Raw genomic sequence first — 26,338 nt, forward strand, 5'->3', positions numbered from 1 at the left:
TGTCTACATGTCTTCCTGCAATCTGCAGGTTTTTCTCTCTCATTTAACTAGCATTCTCCTTATTTGTGGCTCTCTGGGGAACGCAGAGGCAGAAACAGTGTCTTTGACTTTTGAGAAGTGTAACCTGTGCAGACTTTGGTTTCGTAACCGTGTTCGAGACACCCTTTGTCTGCTCTCTGGGCTTGTGCTTCTTTTGTTGTGGAAAGTTCTCCCCATTCAGATCAGGCTTGTGAGTGATAGCACTGTGAGATGCCTTCGGTTGCAACAGACCTGAACGTGTCTCTGGAATGACAGCGAGGAGTGATTAGCGACTGCCTTGTGATGTCTCTACTTGCGTGAGACTTCTATTCCAGAGTTGTACTTTTCCTGTCCATTATTCCAAGCTTAACACTCTTTAAAAAAAATACTAAATCAGAGTGCATAAGCTGCAGAGAAATGAAAACAGAGTCTATGATCAGATCTCACCATTATCCTCCACTGACAGGGTGAATACCAGCTCACAAAATGAAAAGTGTGGGGTTGCTAAGCAACGGGCAGATTCTGACGATAACCACGTACTGTAACATGAAGAGAGAACCTGAAGTCTGATCACATGACTGTGACCAAGCAGAAAATCATAAAGTGCTTTTATCGACTATTAAATTATGTTGACAGGAGCTATATAGTGTATTTTAAACAATTGTGTTTGCCAGCATGATTTTGTTTGCTGGATGCTGGATACTGATTGGTGACTTAAAGCAGCTGGAAATTACATAGAGCAGAAACCACAAAAGGAACATTGTGTGGGTGAATTCAGTTCATGGTCTGTTAGGTTAATGTCAGCTGCTTTGAGTCCTTTTTATTTATTATTTTTTGGCTATTGTTCCATTTTAATGGATGGTACAGTAGATTTGACTGAAAGATGAGCGAAAGTTGCAAGTCAGACATGTGGCACCAAGTCATTGTGTTAGAGGGTTTTTAAATGACATTTCATTATATCTTTAAATGCATTACGTTTCATATTTTACTGCATTTATTAATCTAGTTAATTCAGAAAAGTAAGTAATTGCCATTTTTTTCTGCTAATAATGTTTTGTTTGTTTGAAAAAGTAATCACATTACATACAGTATAACATATTTTAAAGCAGCGAGAGAGAGAGAGAGAGAGAGAGAGAGAGAGAGAGAGAGAAAGTGTGTGTGTGAGAGAGAGAGAGAGAGAGAGAGAGAGAGAGAGAGAGAGAGATTAAAGAATATATGGACCACAAAACCAGTCATAAGGGCCAATTTCTCAATATTGCGATTTATACATCATCTGAAAACTGAATAAATGAGCTTTCCTTGATGTATGGTTTGTTTGGATAGGACAATATTTGGCAGAGATATATAACTATTTGAATATCTGAAATCTGAGGGTGCAAAAATAAATTGATACTGAAAAAATACTGAGAAAATCACATTTAAAGTTGTCCAAAGTTCTTAGCAAGGCACATTACTAATCAAAAATTAAGTTTTGATATATTTACAGTGGGACATTTACAAAATATCTTCATGGAACATAATTGTCATATTAAAAACTTCCTAATCATCGGGAAGAAGGAGGCGGGAACCGCCGGACAATCAAATGAAACTTTAATAATTCAATTTAAACACAAAACAATGTGAACTGATGTGCACAAATAAAAACCAAAACATAAAATAAAGCCCAGGCCTGGTCCTCCCTCCTCCTTCACTGTCATCGCTCCAGTTTTATATCCTTCCATCTCCTCCATGGGACACAATATTTTTGACCCATACAATGTTGTTGTTTTTTTGCCTATTGCTACAAATATACCCCAGCGATTTAAGACTGGTTTTGTGTTCCAGGGTCACAGATGATTGGTAGAATGTTGGATAGAACAATAGATCATTAGAATGATAGATAGAACGACAGACAGAAAGATAGAATAATAGATGGAATGATAGAACAACGGAATGATTGATAGAACGATAGATAGAATTATAGATAGAATGACAATGACAGAACGACAGATATTTTCTTTTTTCTTTTTTTTTTTTTCCAGTCACTCTTAGTTCATTAATTAAAGTTAACAAAATCAAAACTCGTTTTAAAGTGTGTTACAAATGACTTCCTGAAATCTCTATACTAACAAACATAAAAAATTACAGCCAATAAGATTTTAGATTTGTCACAAATCTGCAGTCACTTCAGCTACAGCTACATTAGAGCAATTTGTGGCACTAATGCATTAAAAACTATTTAACTAACTGGCTTTAAACACAAGAGGATCTGCAAACAGCATTAAAGATGGAAAAGGAGCACAAGCTTGAAAATTACTCTAAATCAAATGCACGCTTTGAACTGAAGGCCTAACTCATGATTAGTGAATTTGCATCGATTTGTTGATCCAGGAACATGTCCTACTTTGTGAAATCACAGAAAGTGTGTTGAGCATATCCGCTAACTACTGGGCGTAACTGGTTAAACATCAAAAAACTGCACTTAGAGCCTGTTGGTGCACATCTCATCATGAATCTTTCTGATTCATGTTTTCATTCATGCGTCTAGGGTTTTGGCTGCTACAAAATAGATTTATCATACAGTATTCATCCACTTCCAGCTTCAGCACAGCTCACTGGATTTTCAGAGTGCAAAACTGTGCCATTAGGAAGTAGCTTTCAGAGCCTGGTGTCTTCCTAGTAGGGATCCTGACTGTAAGTATCAATATGCATCATAAACCCACAAGCCACAGTCAATGATCTGGTGCGCCTCTCACAGTCAGCAGCATGACCCAGTGCACAATAAATACACTGATGCAATATGGTATGAGAAGCCATGAATAAACATAACTAAAACATGTACTACTATCAAAAGGTTACTTATATGAATAAATCAGATAAATCAGATATGAAAAAGACTGTGTACACACTAAAATTGACTACACTACAAACACCGATGGAGTTTCGGTTCCTTGCCGCTGTCGCCTCTGGCTTCCCTAGTCGGGGTCACTTCATCTACAGCGATATCGTTGACTTGATTGCAAATAAATGCACAGAGACTATTTAAACTGAACAGAGATGACATCATTGAATTCAATGATGAACTGCCTTTAACTGTCATTTTGCGTTATTGACACACTGTTTTCCAAATGAATTTGTTCAGTTGCTTTGACACAATGTATTTTGTTCAAAGAGCTATATAAATAAAGGAGACTTGGCTTGACTAGACAATTCTACAATTTGGGGTTAGTAAGCTTTTTTTTTTTTGAAAGAAATAAATCAATACATTTTATCATCAGATTAATACTTTTAATCAGCAAAAATGTATTAAATTTACAGTGACAAAAATATTTGTTATTTAATACTAAGAAATGTTTCTTGAGCAGCATATCAGCATATTAGAATGATTTCTGAAGGATCATGTGACACTGAAGACTGGAGCAATGGAGCTGAAAATTCAGCGTTGATCACAGAATTAAATTACATACACTAAAATATAAAACAGTTGATTTGAAATTGTATTAATATTTCAAATCTTTTTCTGTTGTTACTGTATTTTTGATCAAATTTATGTATATATATATATATATATATATATATATATATATATATATATATATATGTGTGTGTGTGTGTGTGTGTGTGTGTGTGTGTGTGTGTGTGTGTGTGTGTGTGTATGTAGTAATCAGAAAAAAAAAGAAAAAAAAAATCCATAGTTATCCTGCTTCCTCAAAGCATTTCCATTGGCTAAAGGACAACCTTTTGTTCTCTGTTCAGTGCCTTATTAAAAATTAATATTATATAAATCACTTTACAGTGTATTCACTCTTAATTATAAATATGTCATTTTAAAATGTTTAGTTTTAAATGAATCACATTAACCATTGTGCTTCATGCATCATGTGAGTTTACGTTATATCTTGCCTAATCAGCACCTCCACTTTCACCCCCTGACTGTTCTAGAGCCTAGAACCTGGCTGCTAGTGATCTGGCTCTTCCTCCCATAAGCACCTAGCACTCTCAGAAAGTATCTTCTTTAACCCTGAAGGATTCATAATAGTAGTATGTGTGTACTAATATTTACTACACAGAGTAATAATATGTATTTGTGGAGTAGTCATATGCATGCTTAAGGTAGTAATATGTACCATTAAGAATAATTAGTGGTAAAGAAAGGCTGACAAGCTGTTGTTGTACCCCTGTTGGTACAATTTTTGTGCATTTCACTAGTCTCCAATGCCTGCGACTGCTGTTAAAGACATTATCAGACATTTATCACTTCATAGTTGTGATGTTATGTCCTAAAAGTTTGATCACAAGGTCTCAATTGTAACATTTCCATAAAAAAAACTTAAAGTGTACTCACTGTCAATTAAGTGCATTTCAAATAGTTGATCATTAGGTGGCTTCCAAAACTCAGAGCAGAAAGAAGAGAGAAAAAGAAAAGAAAAAAGTAGAGAGGAAGCTGCAGAGAGGAAGTAAATAAGTCATATTGTGACTTATTATGAATATTTATGAATGCATCTAATGCTCTAGGTGACAGTTTTTGGTTTAACATTTAAATAATTTTCCCATCAAAATTCCATCAGTGACAGAGAAGGATGAGATGTAAATGTGCAATGAAATTTCACCGCAGAGAATGTCCCACATTCCTCCTCAGCACATACACACACTATACGTCGAGAACCGGATGCATGGCCCAAGTACATCTCGCTGTTTTCCACGTCATAATGGAACCTTTGCTTTCTTTTCATTTACATTTGTTTGAACAGGGTACCTGGCATGGCACAGAAATCATTGCACAGCGGGGGGAACTATTTGCATTGTAGCTCCATTTGCTCCGATGAATTTTTCAGAAAGATGTGACAACCTCATGCATACTGATATGATGCCTCTGTTTTGCATATGGGCTCCTACCAAACAGGTCTTAATCTTGCATTAAGGCTAAAGCGCCTAAATGGACAGTTTGAGAAACTGAAGACATGAGAGCCCGGTGTTCTGATGAAGACATAAGACGAGGGCCGACTTAAATAAGTGTCCCCCGTCTCTTGAGGTTACAGCATAAGCTCTTCGCCTCCGGCACTAACTAAATAATGAGACAAGACAAGAACAGTAGAACTAATCTAACTGCTTTAAAGAGAGACTAGATGAGTGAGAGGAGAGGGAGAGGTGAGGCGATGCGATGCGGGGACAGAAAGAGGAGGAGAAGATAAGACATAATCAGGCGTGAATACAATCTACAAAACGTACAGATATAATTTGGTATTCCAGCAAGGGCTTCTGCCTCAGCACAGAGGCAGAGCAATCATCATTTGCAGGAGAATGTTCCGAGAGTTCCTTTAGATCACTGCTGCTCAAATGCATCAATCAAGATCTCAGACAAACCCCAGATCAGTGGCTTTATTCAGACACGCAGTGGAAAAATAAAAAATGTTGTCATAAAAAAATTATAATAATATATATATATATATATATATATATATATATATATATATATATATATATATATATATATATATATATATATATATATATATATATAAGATTCTGTTATGAAACTATGTAGAATTTTCCTAATCAGACTACAAACAACTAAACAAAGAAAAAAATTTTTACTCTACAAACTTAATGGACTTTGTTTTGGGTTTGGGTTTGAGTTGGCTCCTGCTTGCCTTTTTAATGATCTGGATCTGAAAAATTTGATTTGCTGTTCAAACTATACACAACTAAACATTTAAATGCAAATGCATTAGACTCAAATCCATTTAGTTGCTTGAAGTCTGAAAAAAAAATAAAGAAAGTCTGAATTCTACAAAACTAGTACTACATCGTACTGCAAAGAATTAAATGGATTTGAATTGGATGTTTAAATTCGTGTGTTTAGTTGTTTATATTTTGAACAGCAAATAAGTTTTTTTTTTACAAACCTGATCATCAAAAAGGAGCAAACTCAAATCCAATGTTATTTGTAGTCTCTTTTCATGATCAAGTTTGTAAAAATCGAAATTTCATGTGTTCGTACTCTTCAGACAATAAACAATTAAACATATAAATGTAACAATTAAACAAATCCAACTGAAAATGTATTTAATTGTTCATAGTCTAACACTACAATATATATATATATATATATATATATATATATATATATATATATATATATATATATATATATATATATATATATATATATATATATATTAAATAATACAATTAAAATGATAAATACATTAATATAAACAAAGGAATAAATAAATAAAAATACATACGACAAACCTGGTTGAATGACTCTAAGCAGATCCAACTATTTGTATTAAGATCAAGTTTGCAGAAATCTGATTGTATGTGTTTGTTGGTTGTTCATATGATGAAAGTTTTGAGTCTGATCCATATTGATTCATCAGTGTGATTTGGATTTGGATGTTTGCGGAGCTAGAAGTGCTTGTTTTTCAATATTTTTAAAGAGTTTGTTTTGAGCCTTAATAGGTTCACCACACTACCTCAAAGTACTGAACAAGCCATGCTGAGGCCATCCAAACATTCAATAAATGTATAATTATTTACAAAATTATACTACTGTAGAAACTACAAAGGTGTTGTTACTTCTATTTCAGCCATTATGCTTTAACATCAACCATACTGCTCCCTCTCCAAAAGCCCACCCTCTTAAGACAAGTCACCCAATCCGGCACCAGAAACACAAACACATAACATAAGTGACAAGCAGAGGGCATTTCTGGTTGGCTAAAAAAACTGCAGGCTGCTTCCCTGATTGTTCTTTTTCATGCATAGTATATATGCCAACAGAGATTGTTAATAAGAAGAATAGTGTGTCAGTTGAGAGACAGGAGTATTGATGTTTAACAGGTTCAGGTGCTCGATATAATTGACAACAAGAGCTGCCGTGAACCAGCCAAGCATATCTCTGTCTAGTATAAGTCCAATTGTCTTTAAAGAGCCTCGCACATCACCACCTTGCGGATCCAGAAAAACACCCTGTCTCGACATTCCCATTAAACCGGATAATAATGACTGAGCGCAAATGGACCGAGCTCCTTTCACAACATGAATTACATCATACCGGTAAATAGACTGACCCGTCCTAATTGGAGGACAGAATAACAGGATTGTTACAGTAATCTCGGCCTGTTGCTCTGCGGCACCGCTGTCATTGACTGAGATCGAAAAACAGGAGCGGAAACTCAAGCTAAATCTATTCATTAGCCATAGTCTCCAATGCAATCAATAACACGCCTTTCCAATTACACCGGCCGAGATCCGCAGGAAATTCGTGCTGTATTTAAAGCGGTTAGCAGCATGGACTGCTGTGAGACTTCCTCACTAGACTCCTCTAACAAACTAGAAATGCAGAAACAGCTCTCACCCCTTACTGAGTTCTTCTTATTTTAATATGTGCTCTGAAAATGTGTTTTCATCTTCCTAATTTACTGCAGATTCAATACGGCCTCAGCTGTGATGTAGACACCACTTTTTTTTTTCTTTCCCGGAGCTATAAAAATTCTTTATACGCATTTTAATCAATGTTTTCATAGATACATCTGTGGGAAATGATCAGGATAATGAAATATAATGCAGTCTGTTTACATCCACTTCAACAGCCCAATCTTGCCACGGAGATTGTGGCGTTCGGCTCAAGGGGCAACAGACGTAAACACCATATTCTGTTTAGAAAACCTTCCACAAGTGACTATTCAAAAGTCAGATAGCATGCTGAATAAGAGCATTAAAGTCTGAATTTGTCACAATGCATGAATCCGCTACCATTTTGCAGGTAAACAGAATATCCAATAATATGACATCGAAAAAGCTGTTCTTCTGAGAAAAGCTGTTCCATCATTTGTTTGCTACTTGGATATTTGTTTGACAGCTAATGATCAATTTTGGTTTTGTTAACTAAAACTGTTTTCGGTTACTGAAATAAAGCTAAATAAAACGAAATACCATCAATGTACTGAAAATTAAAAAAAAAAAGGTTTCCTTGGCAGCTAACTGAAATGAAGTCTAGTGCAAAGTACTGAAATTACTAAAACAAAACTGAATTAAAAATAAATGAACAAACTGATAAATAAATAAATCTGTGCACTTGCACATTGAGGTGGTTAGCTACACATGATTGAGTTTACAAGTCATTTTTAAGAAGGGTTGATCCTTTTCCAACTCATTGATCCTGTCATATATATATATATATATATATATATATATATATATATATATATATATATATATATATATATATATATATTATTAAGACCCTATTATTATTATTTTTGCCATGTTGGTGTTATATCTTTCACTTGGACTTTAGAAGTTGCATTGAGTAAATACAGCTGGATAAAACAAAAACTGTATCTTCATTTCAGGCTGCAAAATGACAAAATGTTATTATTTTAAAGGGGGGTGAATCTTTTTTATACCCACTGTTTGTGTGTGTGTTTGTGTGTATACATACATACAGAACAAAATTCTAAACTCAACACTTTTGTTTTTGCCTCCATTTTTCATGAGCTGAACTCAAAGATCTAAGACTTTTTCTATGTACACAAAAGGTCTATTACTCTCAAATATAGTTCACAAATCTGTCTAAATCTGTGTTAGGGAGATAATCCATCCACCCTACAGGTGTGGCAGATCAAGATGCTGATTAGACAACATGATTATTGCACAGGTGTGCCTGGCCACAATAAAAGGCCACTCTAAAATGTGCAGTTTTATCACACAGCACAATGCCACATACATCTGTACTGTATATATATATATATATATATATATATATATATATATATATATATATATATATATATATATATATATATATATATTTATATATATATAAATATAAATATAAATATAAAATTAGATGAAAAACAAGTAGCTCCAAGACAATTTTTACTAAAATTAAGTCCAAAATATAATACATTAAAATTTGCGAAAGTAAGGGATAGGATTGATAGCTAAAGATAAGTGTTCGTATTGTTAACTAAAAAAATAAAATATTAATCATAATTGTCGGTAATTTAAATATTAAAAACCCTTTTTGGTAATTGAAAGACAAAATAAAGTAATAAAGTAGATTAAACACAAAATATGAAATATAGAATATAAACAATGATGAAAAACGTATTCATTTCGGTTGGTAGTCACATTTCTAATTTGCATTTTTAAGTTTAAGTCTAAGTACTTAAGTTAAAAATATTGGAAAACCAAACAAAAACAACTACAATAGACAAAATCACATTAAATTACTAAGCTTAAACTAAAATAAAAAGCTAATTAAAAATATAAATAAATACAACTGCATGTAAGTAATACTAAAAATATATATATATCTTGCTGCTAATGATAAAACAATAAGCAGCAGGGCAGAAATGGAGGCGCATAAACATTTCATCTCGCCCTGACTAAACTACAAACAGCACTCAGAATATTATTCGTGTGACGGCCAGTCACCAAGGAAACGGACAACAATTCTCAGAGGCTAAACTGCGAGAAGTGCTGTTTTGCGTCATCCGGCAGTTCGCACGCAACAACAGCCCGTCATTTGTCTTACAGACACGCACACACACATTTCCGTTCTGAAACAGTGGCGATAATGCTGTTTACATCATCTCTCACCGAGCGGACAGGGACAATCACAATTATCTGGATATATCTGATGCGCTCGCGAGTGTGTGCGGTGGCAGCCATAAGTGTTTGCGTGTTATAAAAACCGCGTTGTAGCTGGAAGGAAGGGAGTGTGAGCTACTGAACGTGAGCCATAACAATGCTATGATGTCTTCCTGTGGCTGTGGAGACTTGCACCCATGGCCCCGCCTCCCCACCTGCTTTAGCTGGGTAATGAAATATGTCTGCTGTGATGTATGGTTGCTGGATAGCTCCAAATCGAAAATTGAATCACACTAACTTAATTTGCGGCCGGGGCAATCAAATTACTTGTTTTGGCCAGAGTATTTCAGCCTGTGTTGGCGATGAATTCATCTTTGTGAGAGGCCTGTCAGAGAAAGGCATGTTTGCGGGTACCACCTCCAGCTGTAGAGAGAGAGCTGTGTGGTCCAGAGGGCAGGAGGATGCTGGCCACCGTACTGAGGGTATTTTCATCCGACAAACAGCAGCGATAAACATCCTGAGGCAGTTCATGGAAGATCTCCCAGAAAAAAGAAAAAAGAAAAGAAAGAACCGTTACAGACACTGCACTTGGCATATGTCGCATTTTAATGTTTCAGTGAACCGAAAAGTTTTTGGACACTTAAATATGTCAGTGTCATACCATAAAAAAACCTAACACAAAACAAAAACAACTGCAAAACCAACTGAAAACAAACAAAACAAACAAAACTGCCAAAAAAAAGAAGAAGAAGAAAGAAAAGAAAAACCCAAGCCAACACAAATCAATCAAAAAAAAAAAAAAAAAAAAAAGCTGGTTTAAAATAAACCAGAAATGCACGCATATTTAAATGTAAGAATTTTGTATGTATAAGTGCAATGTAATGTAAAGTTTTTTTTTTTTCTCTCTCTCTCTTATATGTATAATTCAGGGAGGTATATTTGAATGTCTGTAAGGGACATATTGTGGTAGTTTTATTCTATGAGTAGTAGTTTTATTCATTGTTTTTATCTTACTTTTGTAGAAAAGGCTTTCTAGGGACCTGAGATGCAAATTAGAACACCTCAAACCAAAATCATTCAATAGGCGAAACACTGGTTGATTAAAACTCAGAATTCCCAACTTACTACTGGAAAAGTGCAATAGAATGGCATTTGAAGTCCGAATTTTAATGCATTTCATTTGATTTCGGCATGTTTCAGATTTATGATATCACATGAACATGGCAGCACCCAGCGATATATGTATGGAAGCATTATGGATAGCAATATTCAATGTTGTAATTTATTATTATGTTATAATATTTATAATATTATTTATTCATATAATATTATTTAATTATTATGTAATTTAATTGCACCAAACGATGCACAAATGTATTGGAAAATGTAAATGTAAATACAGAAATCCATTGCCAATTTACATATTGCATTGTAATTTTGCATATTACATTCCAAATTGAATATTGCTACCCATATGCTTCCATAGATATGCACAATGAATGTTAAACATTCACTTTAAAGCAAATGAAATGCAACAATGAGCCGAAAAATTCCAACATAATACAACTTGTTTGCAGAGGTAGGTGTGCAAAATTAGCATTTCTGATAATTATTATAATTATTTCTTGATTATTTTCTCCCTGCATTGGCTTGCCTCATTTTTCCTTAATTTAGTTGCTAGGAGATTTCTTTGCTGACAGTTAACGCTTGTAAAGCATTGCCACTTGCGGAACACCTTTATGGTTTTAAGTCAGATATCCTGCACGAATATCCTACAATATGACATCAAAAATAAAAAATAAAATAAAAAAAATGCAGCATCATTTGATTGTTTGAAACTAAAACCATTTTAGAAAACCCCCAGAAAATAACCATCTCGTAAAAATACAGTCATTTTTCTGTAATTAAAATAATTACTGTAATATCAAAACATTAAAAATTAAAATTGAGTAAATTGAGTAATTTGCAAAAACCGTATACACGTTATTTACTGTAACTTTTATTTAACTTTTAAGTATTTTTAAGTACAAAAATTAACAAAAACTTTGAATTAAAAATAAAGCTAAATAGAAATACAAATTTTTTTAATAATGCACTAAAAAAAAACACAAAATAATTAAAACTAAAATGAAAACTAAATAAATAAATGCTAATCCAAACTATTATTTAATACTAACTAACAATACTAAAATAACCCTGCTAATGATAGACACATAACAGAGATTTTTAAGTGTGTGTTAAGTGACAAAATACTTATATGGACTATTCACATAACACTGCAAACATTATTCTAATTAATTACATGAACGTGAATAGTCTAATTTAATGGAGCAGACTTTTAAAAGCAAGCCTCTTGTTCACTGTAGTAAAGTCACTGCTACAGTATGAAGTAACAATACTTGCGTAAGGCCATAGTTCACAAAAAAAGCAAGAGATCCAGCTTCTAAAAGCCTTTGAAAAAAGTTTCAGCTTCAAAGTTTAGTCTTTAGAGTTTAAAACAGAGACATATCACGAGCACAAACTTTCCAAACCGGCCTCCAAAGAGCGTTTGAAGAATACTTGTGGTCGCTACAAAGCTGTCTTCAGAGCGCAGATGGTGGAGAGTGAGATGGCCACTTGTTTGCATTCCCCGTCAGCGCCTGTGCCGCTCGAAGAAAGAAAATCAATCAGTGAGACAGACTCATCCACCTCTCAAACACTCCAGCACACTTTCACCTGTCACATCATTTATCCAACACAACTGACAGGCCTGGCCACACTCACATTTACACGCCTGATACCACACTCGCTCCGTTCAGTCTCTTATGGAATTCATCCTTTTAGTGCCTCTCTCTTCAAACCATTTATCAGTACTTTATGCATTTTTGAAGAAGAAAAAGGGAATATTTGAATCAGTCCATGTTTGAAATTCAAGCAACCCTGAAAGGAACACACACACACACACACACACACACACAAAAACAGTTATGTGCCTCGACAATGAGGCTGCTAAATGAACACACACACACACTGTTGGTAAAACACAAATTTAAACACAAAGACACATTCTCTCTATATTCAATGGCGTGTTTAAATATGTATTCAGGCTGCTCTGCTGCCTCTCTCATGTTTTATTGAGAGATTCAGGCCATGTGGGGGTTTGGAAGGAAACCCTCCTCTTTAGGATTAAGTTTAAAGCTGTAAACCCATCTTCATCCCTTCATCATGACTTCAGGTTCAGAACTGCCGCATTCATAACCTCATAACACATTCATAAAGCCAGTGTGGCACCTTCCATAGACCATCAAAGAGATAAGCATTAGTTTGAGAAGATCAGATATTCTGTAATAATATTCACTTTTATAGTGAATGAATTCAAATATATGGCAGTATGTTAAAAGTAAAAAATGACATCATTTACTCATTTACATACAAAGTGTTTCTTACTTCCATGCACTTTTGGGGAAAGTTAATTTTGAAACTTTTCTTTTTGTTATGAACTAAAACTATTAAAAATGGTTTTGTTATTTGAAACAAAGCTTGGCAACTAACTGAAATACAAAAAGTTAAATATAACAAAATTGGAAGAAAAAAAATCCCTAAGGTAAATAGAAATGGTTAAAAGACAAATAAAATTAAAAATAGCAATACCCTCTAAAAAGATGTTCTCAAATTAAAATTAGAAATTAAAATACAAAAATAAAAAATTACAAATGAAAATAATAGAATAGTATAAATAACTAAAATAATACTTAATATAGTATAATAATATAGTAATACTAATAATAATTTAATAATTTAATAAATTATTGTGGTCTAAAACCAGGTTTTTCAGTTTTATTGTCCAGCATCTGGACATATACATGTGTAGTTAAGGTAGTTAACCAAAACATAATTAAAAAGTTATTCTTTTTATGCTTTGTGTGAGGAACAACACTGAATTTAAAATTCCTTTCCTATACCATATCCCTCAAATCTCAATGCCCCAAAACACAACTAACCTAGTGAACATTGAACATTAATCTTGGTGCAATACGTCTCCATGTACATGCTAATGCAAACAATGCCAAACTTCTCATCTTCATTTCATCTTAGTCTGCTACCATGTTTGGCCAACATTCACCTTTTTTTTTATTGCTCAGAAGTTATTATGTGCAAACTATCACGTCTTTGAAGGTGTGCACAACATATGCTGATTACAAACTGAGAATCATGTAGGAGGTATAGGCGTGAAATATCTCAATCCATCTGTGGGAACAAAGAAAAAAAAAAACCTCCATGTAACACATCCATATAACACTTCATGAACAATCCTGGATTCATAAGAAACTGGCAGAAAGTTGTCAGTTGTAGAGTGTATAAGATACACGGACAGACTCTGACCTCTCGCATTTCCTGACATGAGCTCATGGATATGAAGCTGCCTTTGTGATATTTATTCAAGCCTAATGTGCATCTGATGTTTGTTGAGCGAGCTGTGCATTACATAACACCCTCCAAACAGCACAGCTTCTGCAGATATGAGATCTGCAGAGAGAAAGGGGAAAACATTCTTTTATTTTGATTCTTGTAATCAACACTTACACAAATCTCAAAGGACACTGCTGGATTAAATATATGAGTGGAGCTATTCAGATCAATATGGAAGGTAATCTCCACCTACATTACTTGTGTGACCAGACAAGTTTTCACCATACATTCAGTAAGAGTATAAGTCTCTTATACTCACCAAGGCTGCACTTATTTAATAAAAAATACAATAATAACACAAATACTGAGAAAATATTATTACCATTTGAGATAACTGTTAATACATTTCAAAATGTAATATATTCCTGTGATGGTAAAGCTGGATTTTCAGCCACATTAAAGGGCTGGGATGTAATAACAATCTATTAATCGAAGATCTCTTTTCACTTCAGATCAAAAAGTGATGCTTTAAAAACCCCATAGGAAATTCCAGAGGGACCCCATTGTGTGGAAATGTTAAACCCCTTTCAGGTTCTATTAAAAACTGGAAATTATTATTATTATTATTATTTTGGAATTTCTTTGTTTACTGCAAATATTGTCTGCTCATATAATAAATTGCTTCTTATATGCCTAATTTGTAATTTGCTCTGAATAATAGCATCTGCTAAATGAATAAATGCAAATGGGTTGCACTGAAACATACACTACCAGTTTGGAATATATTTATTTATTAGAATGTTTTTGAAAGAAGGCTCTTATACTCACTAAGGCTGCATTTATTTGCTAAAAATAAATTACTGTTCAAAAACAGTAATACTGTATTCACATCAAATCACGATCTATTAACAACTTTTTCCTAGATATTTATAACTTTGATAAAGGTAGAATGTATTTCTGTTCACAAGTTGATAATCATATCAATCATAATTATATCTTAGATATATTCAGTTGCAAGCATCATCACATACAATTTCACAAAATCATCAAACACTGAATCAAGACAGGTTTCATTATTTTCCAGTAGACTCACGATAACTGTATCATCTGCAAACTTTAGAAAATACCTATTATGTGTTTACTTTTACAATCATTTGTATATAAAATATGTAATAAAGGAGACAAAACACAGCTTTGAAGAGTTCCTGTAGATGTTATCAAGGGGGCTGAAAAACTACCATTGACTCTCACTCTCTGAGTTCTGTCAGATTTCTTTTAAATCTAAGATCTAATCCACTAAATTAAAATCAAGACCAAAATTGGTAGCACTTTATTTTACAGTCCTGTTCCCCAGGTACATACTATGTACTTATTATAGTAATTTCAATAACTATGTAATAACTAGGTACTACCCCTGAACCTACACCTAAACCTAACCCTAGCCCATTTAGTTACCTTGTATTCCAAGAACTTTCTTAGATAAATACACTGTAAGTACACTATAAGTACATGTTAGTACACGTACTGTAAAATAAAGTGCAACCCCAAAATTAGTAATTAAGTTATTAGAAATTAAAAGCAGATGAAAAATCATCAAACTTAACATGAGTTTTGCTATCCTCCATCTGCTTTAATACCAAATTTGCAAAATACTGTACTTCTCATTTATAATAATATAATACTACTAATAATTCTAAATAGGGATGCACCTAAATTTCAAACACCAAAGATTATCAGCCAAAAATGGCATTTTCATATTCCGTCCGAAAGAGGAAAAACAGCTGAAAATATATGGCATGTCATATATTTTTTAAATAATAAATAATTATTTCATAGCATTTTACGGTTTGGTTTTTGGCCAAGTGCTTCCAAAATATTAATTTTGGTGCATTCCTTATTTTAAATTATGCTTTTTAATGTATTTTTGATCAAATAAATGCAGCTTTTGACATTCCTTTACAAACATTTAAAAAATTTAAAATAATCGTTCTTATTCCAAACTTTGTGTTGTTGTCAGGCAGCACACCCAGCCTAACCAGTTCCTGGAAGTAAGCAGATCTCAACCAATCAGATTGTAACTCCAGATTTCAGCCAGCTCTTGCATTTTCACGTGAAAGCAGCTCTCTGCCCGTAAACCTCTCGTATGTTCACAGACGCGAGCGAGAACACGGTCACATGGAACACGTTGACTCCGACTTCTTGAACTTCTGTTCAGGCTGTGTAAAGAACAGAGGATGTCTTAATGTTCTGTTCCCTCAGACATGTTCAATGACTACTCAAAGCAACAATCAAACCATTATCCTTCCATCCGCAGATAAGAGACAGACCGAGTGAGACACACCGGTGGAGAGTGAGAGAGAACGTGGGTTGAGCTGTCAGTTACTGATTAGCTGCTGGATGGGTACCGGGAGGAAATAAGGATAGAGAGAGACAGACAGTGAGAGAAAGAAGCATCAATGACCTTTCAGTGGAAGCTTTTACTCTTCTGCAGCTCACTCCATCCATTATTGAATTCCTGAATCAGCTTCCTTGAATAATGGCACTCTGGCTGAAAGGATCTAGAAGTAGGTTCCCTTCCTCTGTCTCTGTCTCTTATTCTCTCTTTCTTATCCCCCCGGTGCGCTTTGTTTCTATCCCTCTCAGCGTACTCGAGACTGAAAATGCCACGAGTGCCTCTGGCTATGCCTAATCACAGAAAATCACTCACCTCTGTCTTTGTCACAGTGACCCGAGTGCTGTCACGGGCTTTGGGTGGCAGCTCTTCCATGAGCCACTGTGATCAATATTTCAGCCGCAGACCGAGTCCTTCTGCATGGGAGAACCATTCCTGCCTCCTGAGGGATGTGAGATCTGGGGGCCGAGGTAATATTTAGACAGATCACAATGGTCCACCTGCAAATAGGGTTGTGGATGAGAGCAAACCAAGCGGAAAGAGAGAGATGGAGAGCGACAGGAAGTAGAAAGTAGGCTGGAATCGAAAATGAAGCAGCTGTGTTATGTTGTTATTACAGTCACATATAGACAATCCACAACAGTGTGCCTTATCGTTATAATAAAACTGAAATGATAGCAGACTGAAGTGAAAAATACTGAAAATATTAACAGAACATTTAAATATAAAAAATTTTGAATGTTTTTATATATATATATATATATATATATATATAGCAATGATAAAAATCAAAATATTAATTAGATATTTATTAGATAAATTATTGTTTTCTGCTGTATCTGGCTCTTTTGTGTCTGTCATTCTTGTTCTTTGGGATGTGAGAGACATGAAAGTATCAGTGCTATGTAGGATTTTATATTTTCAGAACTTTATTTTGAGGTGTTTATTATTATTATTATTATTATTAATTTATTTACTTATAATACTTTCTATTACCCCAGCACACTATAAACCAGCACACTACATTTCAGGATATATATATATATATATATATATATATATATATATATATATATATATGTATATAGTACAGACCAAAAGTTTGGACACACCTTCTCATTCAAAGAGTTTTCTTTATTTTCATGACTATGACTAGAGTCACGCTGAAGGCATCAAGGGCTATTTGAGCAAGAAGGAGAGTGATGGGGTGCTGCTCCAGATGACCTGGCCTCCACAGTCACCGGACCTGAACCCAATCGAGATGGTTTAGGGGTGAGCTGGACCACAGACAGAAGGCAAAAGGGCCAACAAGTGCTAATCATCCCTCAGGGAACTCCTTCAAGACTGTTGGAAGACCATTTCAGGTGACTAGCTCTTGAAGCTCATCAAGAGAATGCCAAGAGTGTGCAAAGCAGTAATCAAAGCAAAAGATGGCTACTTTGAAGAAACTAGAATATGACATTTTCAGTTGTTGTTTTTTTTGTTATGTTTATAATTCCATATATAATTCCACATGTGTTAATTCATAGTTTTGATGCCTTCAGTGTGAATCTACAATTTTCATAGTCATGAAAATAAAGAAAACTCTTTGAATGAGAAGGTGTGTCCAAACTTTTGGTCTGTACTGTGTGTATACTTAGTATTCATGAAATAGGTCAGTCAGTTGGTTAATCACACATACACACACACACACACACACACACACACAAAAGCCCATGAGGGTGATCAAGGATCACCCTAAAGGAGATCATTTTGCAAAATAGTGTCAAAATATAAATGGCTTGATATGCCTTAAACGAATAGTTCTTTACTCCACAGAGGAAAAACTGGCCTAGCAGCAACAAAACAACATTTATTTAGACTGTAATATTAATCTGAAAAAGAAAAAGACTTTCCAAAAACTTACGTTGTTGTAAATAGCAGTGAGGATAATGACCCATATTACTTACTGAAATTACTTACTGTGGTTACTTATAAAATATATATATATATATATATATTATTAGTATTTGTGTTTTTTTCTTTTTTCTTTCATTCTACCATGTTATACAAGCAATAAGCCATTCAAGAATATGTTTTTTGACTAAATGGGACAATGCCTAAACATCAGCAGATCAGCTGTAGCTTGTTCTGTTATTCAGTGACTGTGTGCATTTGTTTGCGCGTCGTTACCTTCAGGACTCTTTAACACAAGGCCCCCTAAAGCAGGAAGCTGCTGACATGTAAAGGCCAAACATTCCACATAATTCAAAATGACTCATTTGAAAATCTTCCTTCATTTCTCACGAGGACAGCATACCGCAGAGTCCCAAAACCCTCTCCCTGTCGGTCTGTCAGCAGACTCTCTCTCAGTTCTCCACGGACTTACATGTCACCCAGTATCGGAGTGCCTGTGAAATCACCTTTTGTCCTTCGGTTCCTTTCCCTGATCTTTGACAGGACAGCTAAAAATAAGCACCGAACTGCACAATTAGCCATTATGGTGTCCCATAATTGCCCCCGAAATCCGCAGCATCCAGGAGTGCTCATCAACACCTTGGACGTAGCGGTCAAATTGAATAATAAATGTTTAATGCTGGTTGTGTCGCAGTCAGTCAACAGTCAACAGACTGTGGCTGTGGGCAGGGAGACGACGAGGTCATTAACCCCGCCATTTGCTTAACAAGCGCTAATTACAGCTGACATTTCCACAGGGCGCTTCCGAGCGTCAGCTGTCTGGACTCATCAAGAGGACACGGTCATTCTTCACACACACTCACACACACACACACAACAATGAAATTTAAACAGAGTACCAACAGTTTAATAGAATCCAAAAATCAAATACACAGCAGGAAACTCCCACGTTTCCTCTTTTTCTTTAAGGCTAAAAGCAGTGTGGACTACAAAAGCACTGATTAAGCAAGAAGAACCCAATGACTTGAGGATTTGGCCATTTTACGCAGAGAGGAACACACAAATAAAAGAGCCCTGGCGTTAGGATGCACTATGAAGCTGCTAGAGAGGCTCATTTGCATTGCAAACTGTGAACACAATCATGAGCCGCATAAACCACAGCACTGTTCTTTCACATCTACATTATCAAAAAATTACTCTCTCCACAAGCTGAATGACTAATACAGGGAGAAGCACCATTTCTGTTTGCAGACCCAAGGCAAATATTTGACGCTAAAATTCGAGAATACATTTTGAAAAAAAAAGAAGAAAAAAAAAAAAAAAAAAAAGAATGAAAGCGTATCTTTCAAACACAGGCCCGATGGATGAAATGGATAAATGAAAGGAGGAATAATGCCAAGCGAGAAGCCCAAAATGGAGAGAAGAAAAAAAAAAAAGCTGAAAATCCCAGGACAAGTCACGGGAAGGAGACAAATAACTCAAGACATAGAGGACATGTCTATAAATAGGATAGTGGCGGTACCAGCAGGGCGCTCACTTTTCCTTTTCTTTAAAAAAAAAAAAGTAATGGAAACAGAAAAAAACAAAGTATACCAAGCAGAGCTGACGCGTCCAAAATTTAAAGGGCAGAAACAAAACAAAAAAGTAATATATTCACATTATGTTAGTACTCATTGTTTGTACCATATGCAGATCAAAAACCTGTGGTTTAATGTGTATTTGGATAAACAAGGTATGAATGCACATATAAGCAATAGATGCAAAACAATCAGATGTGTTCGAGAAATCCAGACTTTTTAAAACGTTCCTGATGAAAGATGTCCAGAAGAGCACAAGTCAACATGAAAGCACCCAGTTTAAGTGGAACAAAATATTTCACAAACAAAACGCAGGGTTGCACTTTAATATTTTATCCAGCAGGAATCGATTGGATGATGGAGAGTGAGAGTTGCATACTGTAGGAGAATGAATGGATTGTAAAGGACAGTGGTCCTGAACACCATCAGATCCGACACTGCTGCAGAATCTCCATCCTCAAAGCCCTGGCCGAAGGGCTGCTCTAATAAAAATGTTTTTGGACTTTTTTTAATCCAACACACAATCCTGAAAACATGCATCATGATTTCCAAAAAAAAAAAATCAAATAAAAAAGAAATAATACATTTTTCTTGAGCATCAAATCAGTATATTAGAATAATTTCTGAAGGATCATGTGACACTGAAGACAGGAATAAGGATGCTGACAATTCAGCTTTGCGTTACAGAAATAAATTACATTTTCAAATATATTAAAATAGAAAATAGTTATTTTAAATTGTAATAATATTTCACAATATTACTGCATTTTCTGAGCAAATAAATGCAGCCTTGGTGGGCATTACAGACTTATTTTAATGACAATGAAAAATCCTTTTGAACGGTACATTATTTATTCTTAATCATAAAAAAATGATATATCATTATATTTAAAAAAATGGTTCAAATAAATATTTCCCTTTCAGTTAGCCTTCATTAATCAAACTAACAACTTGGCATTGCATTAACGGATTAAGAAAAACTAGCTCAAGAGATAATTTTTTTAAGGTTTTGATCAGACACTGACAAAGGTGGACAATTCTGCACAAGACCCATATCTTGAGAGCCGGACATTGAGGTCAACTGATGGTCAATTTCCCCCTCAAGAGCATCTTCCTGGTTAACATTATTCAATAGCCTAAATGACAGCAGGAGAAATAAAAAGCTGATTCAGAGGCAGAAGATTATTGTGTGCCCTGATGGACCGCACACAATAAGACCATTGATGAAGCAAATGCTGTTCATTTTGATTTCATGTTGACTTGAACAAGATTCATTAATACAATCAATCAATTTAGACATTTACAACATTCAAAAGACTAAAACCTGGAGTTAATCTGGAAGTCCACTCAAACTTTCTTCATGAATAATCACTGCTCCATCTCCTCACCAGGGTCAGCAATCTCAAGTCACCACTTCATTAGCGCACTTTTAAAGTGTGACGAGCAAACTAATTATCTCTGGAGTGAATATGAGCTCAGTAATGTATGAAAAGACAGACATACACTGAAAAAAATTAAGTAAAATACATTCCAGTTCACCTCAAAATAAGAGTGCAGCACTGTAAATGCCTCATCAAAGATCGTGAGACTGCATGGCGCAGGTGGTTTCAAATGTCTCTGATGGATGAATAAGGACAGCGAGCTGACAAAATGTACACTGTTCAAGCATTTAACATCAGCAAACTCCACAACGGCATCACTTTTAACCGATTCGGACACCTCCATCTAATCAATACACTCCATTCGCTTCAATAATTAAAGCAGAAAGACACTTCTTTAATTTATTATTCAGATTATCCATGCAGGGTTTGGTCCGAGTTAAATGAAACGAATAGAGATTTTAATGAAAACATCTGCTTTTGAGAAGTCGGAGTCATTCATTTCGCATTACACGCTGATTTATAAAGATTACACATCTAGTTTGGAAAGATTTAGAAGGTGAACAATTAATCACCGATCAAAATGTATCAGCCCTGCAGTTAATAAATATACCGAAAGGTGAAAAGAAGACTCAAAGGGAAAAAAGGAGATAATCAGATCATCTACATCTGATTAGCATAGACATCTGCATAATTCGGTTGCCCTGGGAGATTGAATGCACGTGAGGATGGCAGAAGCGTGTCTGTCAGGTATCGCCCCCGTCCACTCTTCAGTACCACGCAGTTAAAAACCAAAACCCTTCAGTCTGCTTCGAAGTCAGTAGTTTCCTTTCAACACGACTGCAGTCCTGTGGTCTCATAGGCTGACCTCATATCACACTGATTCATTCTTTATAAAGCCATATTAATATTTCACCGCAGTTTGATTCAGCTATCTTTGCTGAAACGTTATCTCAGTAGTAGTCGAATGCAAGTACTAAAGCTAAAGTTCTAATTGTCTAAGAAATAATTGTGCACGGGCTTCACACAAAGCCACTGGTTCAGGATTGTTCAAATTCACAGTCTCACAATTCTATAAAAGCATAAAACCCCCAAAACAAAACCCAAACACATCGCTCACGCGGTTGCATATTGATTCTTCGAATCCGGAACGCTCAGCCGTGCCTCTTGAGAAATGACCCTTTATGGCTGCCATAGTTTCATGTATTGCAGAGCTTCAATAACGCAGAGTGATTACGGATGGGAATCGACCCGTGCACCTGTGTGTGGTACAATCAATGTTGCAATGAGCAGAAGGGCCGAGGAGATCACATTATGGTCTAATAACACAAACCATGAGAACACCGGCATAGAGGGAACAAAATAAAAAATGAAGACCTGCCAAGAAATAAAAACGAGAGGTGGTTTCTCCACATCTGAGGTAACAAATATAGGAAGATGTGGGGAAGCCTAGGATGCCACATCCTTCTGTTTTTAGTTTGATACGCTCACATAAGCGCTTTCTGTTCCTCTGCTCTTGGCATCTCACTGTCAGCTATCTTCTGAAGTCATCTGCAGGCAAATTGAACTGTCAGCTTTCAAGATCTCTGGGAGTTTTTTTTTCCGAAATATCCGTTTTGTCCATGGTTGTTTACGCCGTCCTGTTCTTGATCGTGAATTGTAACAGACGATGACACAAATTTGATGACATTGGAGAAAATTGGTGAGCTCGATCTTCGCTGTGTCAGATTAAACCGAGCAAAGGAGTGCTGTTTGGACCGATCCCATTGTTAGGTCAGATCATCGTCTGGGTTTTGCAGGGTCATGCTGTGGTCAGCTTACAGGCTCTCATCTCTTGTAGTGGCTCGGAGCATCAGCAAACATGTATTTGAGTCTGTAGGCCTCTGCCAGTAGCAAACCCACCTCTTCGTTGCCCCAGTGTATTGTGGGAAGGTTCTGCAGGAGCATTAGCAGGTTCTGGAAAAAAACAAATAATTTGAGTGTCTTTCATAGAGCTCAGCCAATGTGCTGGTAGCGACTTTCCACCTAAAAATACTGTTTCCTGGCTTTTATATATTCCTTGAAATTAATTTTTACTCTGAACTGTAAATGCTTGTTAGTCACGGCATGATTATAATGTGATTCATGATTGTGCATTTAGCGTGTGTATGCAGGCATGTGTATGGGCTTTCCGGCACCTACAGCTGCTATAAGTGCACAAGAGCAGATCTATAGTAATCTGCTTTTCTCAGTTTCTCAGGTTCTTCAATATAGGAGTTTTAACACAGTAGCATGAAGCTGAAAATCATTGATTTTCAAGTTGCTAACCAGCGTGGCTTTGAGCTTTGGGTTAAAATATGGTGCCTATTTTAGAATATATTTACATCACGTGTGTGCACGAATATAAACTTACTAAAGAGGCTAATTAAAGATGTTCAACACGGTTCAATTTACTTCAAAACATTATGACATTAAGCTAATTCTACATGACAATGGTTTGTGCGATTTATAAGCACCGTCTGAATTGTCAAGAGCACAGGTGTCTTTGTTCAATTCCCAGGAACAATAATCCTGTTAACAGAAGCTTATTTATCAGTAAATAATGGAGAGACACATCGGCAGTGGCTAATTTTTTATAAATCAAATCCAGATGGGACATTTGTCTTTGCATGCTGTAAATTAATTTCTATCAAAGCTCAACAAGTCTGAATTATCAGCTACAAATTAAACTCACTTTCAACATGCTATCCTGTGTCTGTTGATAATGATTATTATTAATATTAACATGATTCATATTTAATAAAATATTGTGAATTGTGAACACAATGTTATTACTAATATTTAAAATCAAATAAGAACATCTGTGAAAGTGATATAATAATTTTTTTTTTTATGTTATTTTCAAAACAGAAAAAAATCTAATTTCTGAATGTGATCATGTGAACATAATCATCGGTACACAGATGATTAAATGTGATAATTTTAACCCACTGACAATCCGAGTATAAACACACGCTCCAATGACTGTTCATCAAACCCTTCTCTACTCGACCTGACAATGAGGCAAATAATAAACGAGAGAATCAGAGATGGAGCTAAGGCGTGGGGATCCTCCGAAAGAGAGCGTGAAAGAGTGAGAACGGGGAGCGTATAACAGAACGTTCTTGTTTCGTGGCCGCTGAGGTGTGGTGAATCCACTGGCCTGTGAAATTTCGTTACAGCCGAGGCTGCTCCACTGGAGGGCCAATTATTCCGATATTCTCGGGGTAAGTGACGGTCGGGACGCTTTCCAGTGAGGTATGCATGTGTGGGATGCGCAGGCGGTCACATGTAAACCACACATGCTTCTTCATAAAGCTCAGCGGCTGTGGCACACATGACATTCGGGAGATTGTCGGTACCTGAAAGTCCAACGTGGAGAGGATCTCTTTACGCCATTTGATGAGGAAGGCAGCGCACACATAGAGGTGGAAATGAGAGAATCCCTCTGACTCGGCCTGGAGATCAAAAGAGACACAGAGTAGAACACACATGCTTGCATTAGTAAGCAGTCATTAAGCAGATGATTATCCAAAGTGACATACTGCACACTTATTAGAGACTCGACCCCTGGGGTTAAGTGCCTTTCTCAAAGGGCAAAATAATGATGGCTTGAGGATGCAGGGATTGAACCAGCAACCTTCCAGTTACCAGTTTTGAACTTTAAAACAATAATTCACCAAAATTCTGCCATTATTTATTCACCCAACCATTGTGTTTCCTTTTAAGGATTTTTTTTAAGGAATTTGTCTTATTAACTGAACATCTTCCTCATAGTCATGTTTGACTTGCTGACGTCTGATAATTAGGGTGTTATTTTCTGAAAACTGCTTTAAAATATGCATTTAAATAACAAAAACACATTTGCTTTCCTTGCAACAGCAGTTTATTTAAAAAAACAACATGAAAGTGTCAAAATGATGAACATAAAAAAAGATTTGAGAGCAACAAAAGGAAAGATTTTCAACAAATGATTACAATTTCAGTTTCTCACCAGTGCTGTTGTTATCAACAAAAAATATTAACAATCATTTTTGTTAATCAAAATAAAGTTGATGTATGAAAAACTTCAACTTAAAAAAAAAAAGCCATACAAAATTTGAAACATGACCTTAACCTAGGATGACCATATGCGCCGTTCATACGGGACACTTCTCAGCCAGGATTTTAATAATGCCTAAAACATCCAGAGCAGTTTGACCAATACCATGCAGTACATAATCGACCAATCGTGGGGCTGCGTGTGAGAAAGTGAGATCTAAAGGGAACGATCAAAGCGATTCAAATATGCGTACGTGTTTGTTCGTTCGATTGACTTAATGCGTCGCTGCCCACAAATCCAAAAATAAAAATAAATAAATAAATAAAAAGTGCGCCACAATGCTTCAAGTCGAACGAACAAACACGTGAAAGCGATTCGAAAGCATATAAGAGCCGTCTGCTCTGCTCTTTATAGCTCTCGTAAATGTTAAACAAGATCAACCTAAACAGTGCAAATAGCCAAAACCTGGATAATTTAGGCAATACTAAAATCCTGGCTGGGATGTGTTCTGTATGAACGGCGCATATGGTCACCCTACCTTAACCCTCTGAGGTCTAATGGTATTTTTGGGGCCTGAAGAAGTTTTGTCATGCCCTGACATTTGTGTTTTCTATCAGTTTCTTATAAGTGAAGTGAATAAGTGAAGTGACATTCAGCCAAGTATGGTGACCCATACTCAGAATTTGTGCTCTGCATTTAACCCATCCGAAATGCACACACACAGAGCCGTGAACACACACACACACACACACACACACACACACACTGTGAGCACACACCCGGAGCAGTGGGCAGCCATTAATGCTGCGGCGCCCGGGGAGCAGTTGGGGGTTTGATGCCTTGCTCAAGGGCACCTAAGTCATGGTATTGAAGGTGGAGAGAGAACTGTTCATGCACTACCCCCACCCACAATTCCTGCCGGCCCGGGACTAGAACTCACAACCCTTCGATTGGGAGTCCAACCCTCCATTAGGCCACGTCCCACTATACACATCTAAATGGCTTAAGTCTAATCTCACTGTAATCAGCACAAACTGCGCTATAA

At 35.8% G+C, this 26,338-nt stretch overlaps 1 protein-coding gene across 4 annotated transcripts in view; it reads right to left on the bottom strand.

Annotated features, from left to right (window-relative positions):
- Window positions 1–20,538: 20,538 nt before the first annotated feature.
- The window catches only part of LOC113074138 (TBC1 domain family member 22B), a 45,408-nt gene continuing 39,608 nt past the window's right edge, over window positions 20,539–26,338 (bottom strand). For 2 of the 4 annotated variants that reach the window (XM_026246879.1, XM_026246877.1), the window contains one exon: window positions 24,195–24,709. In XM_026246879.1, the coding sequence (XP_026102664.1) occupies window positions 24,428–24,709 (282 nt within the window). In that variant the 3' untranslated portion in view covers window positions 24,195–24,427. Of the gene's footprint in view, window positions 23,190–24,194; window positions 24,710–26,338 lie in introns of those variants that run through there. The other 2 variants (XM_026246878.1, XM_026246880.1) reach the window with 2 other exon arrangements.

This window comes from Carassius auratus, unplaced genomic scaffold (assembly GCF_003368295.1).
Source record: "Carassius auratus strain Wakin unplaced genomic scaffold, ASM336829v1 scaf_tig00013767, whole genome shotgun sequence".
NCBI classification, from domain to species: domain Eukaryota; kingdom Metazoa; phylum Chordata; class Actinopteri; order Cypriniformes; family Cyprinidae; genus Carassius; species Carassius auratus.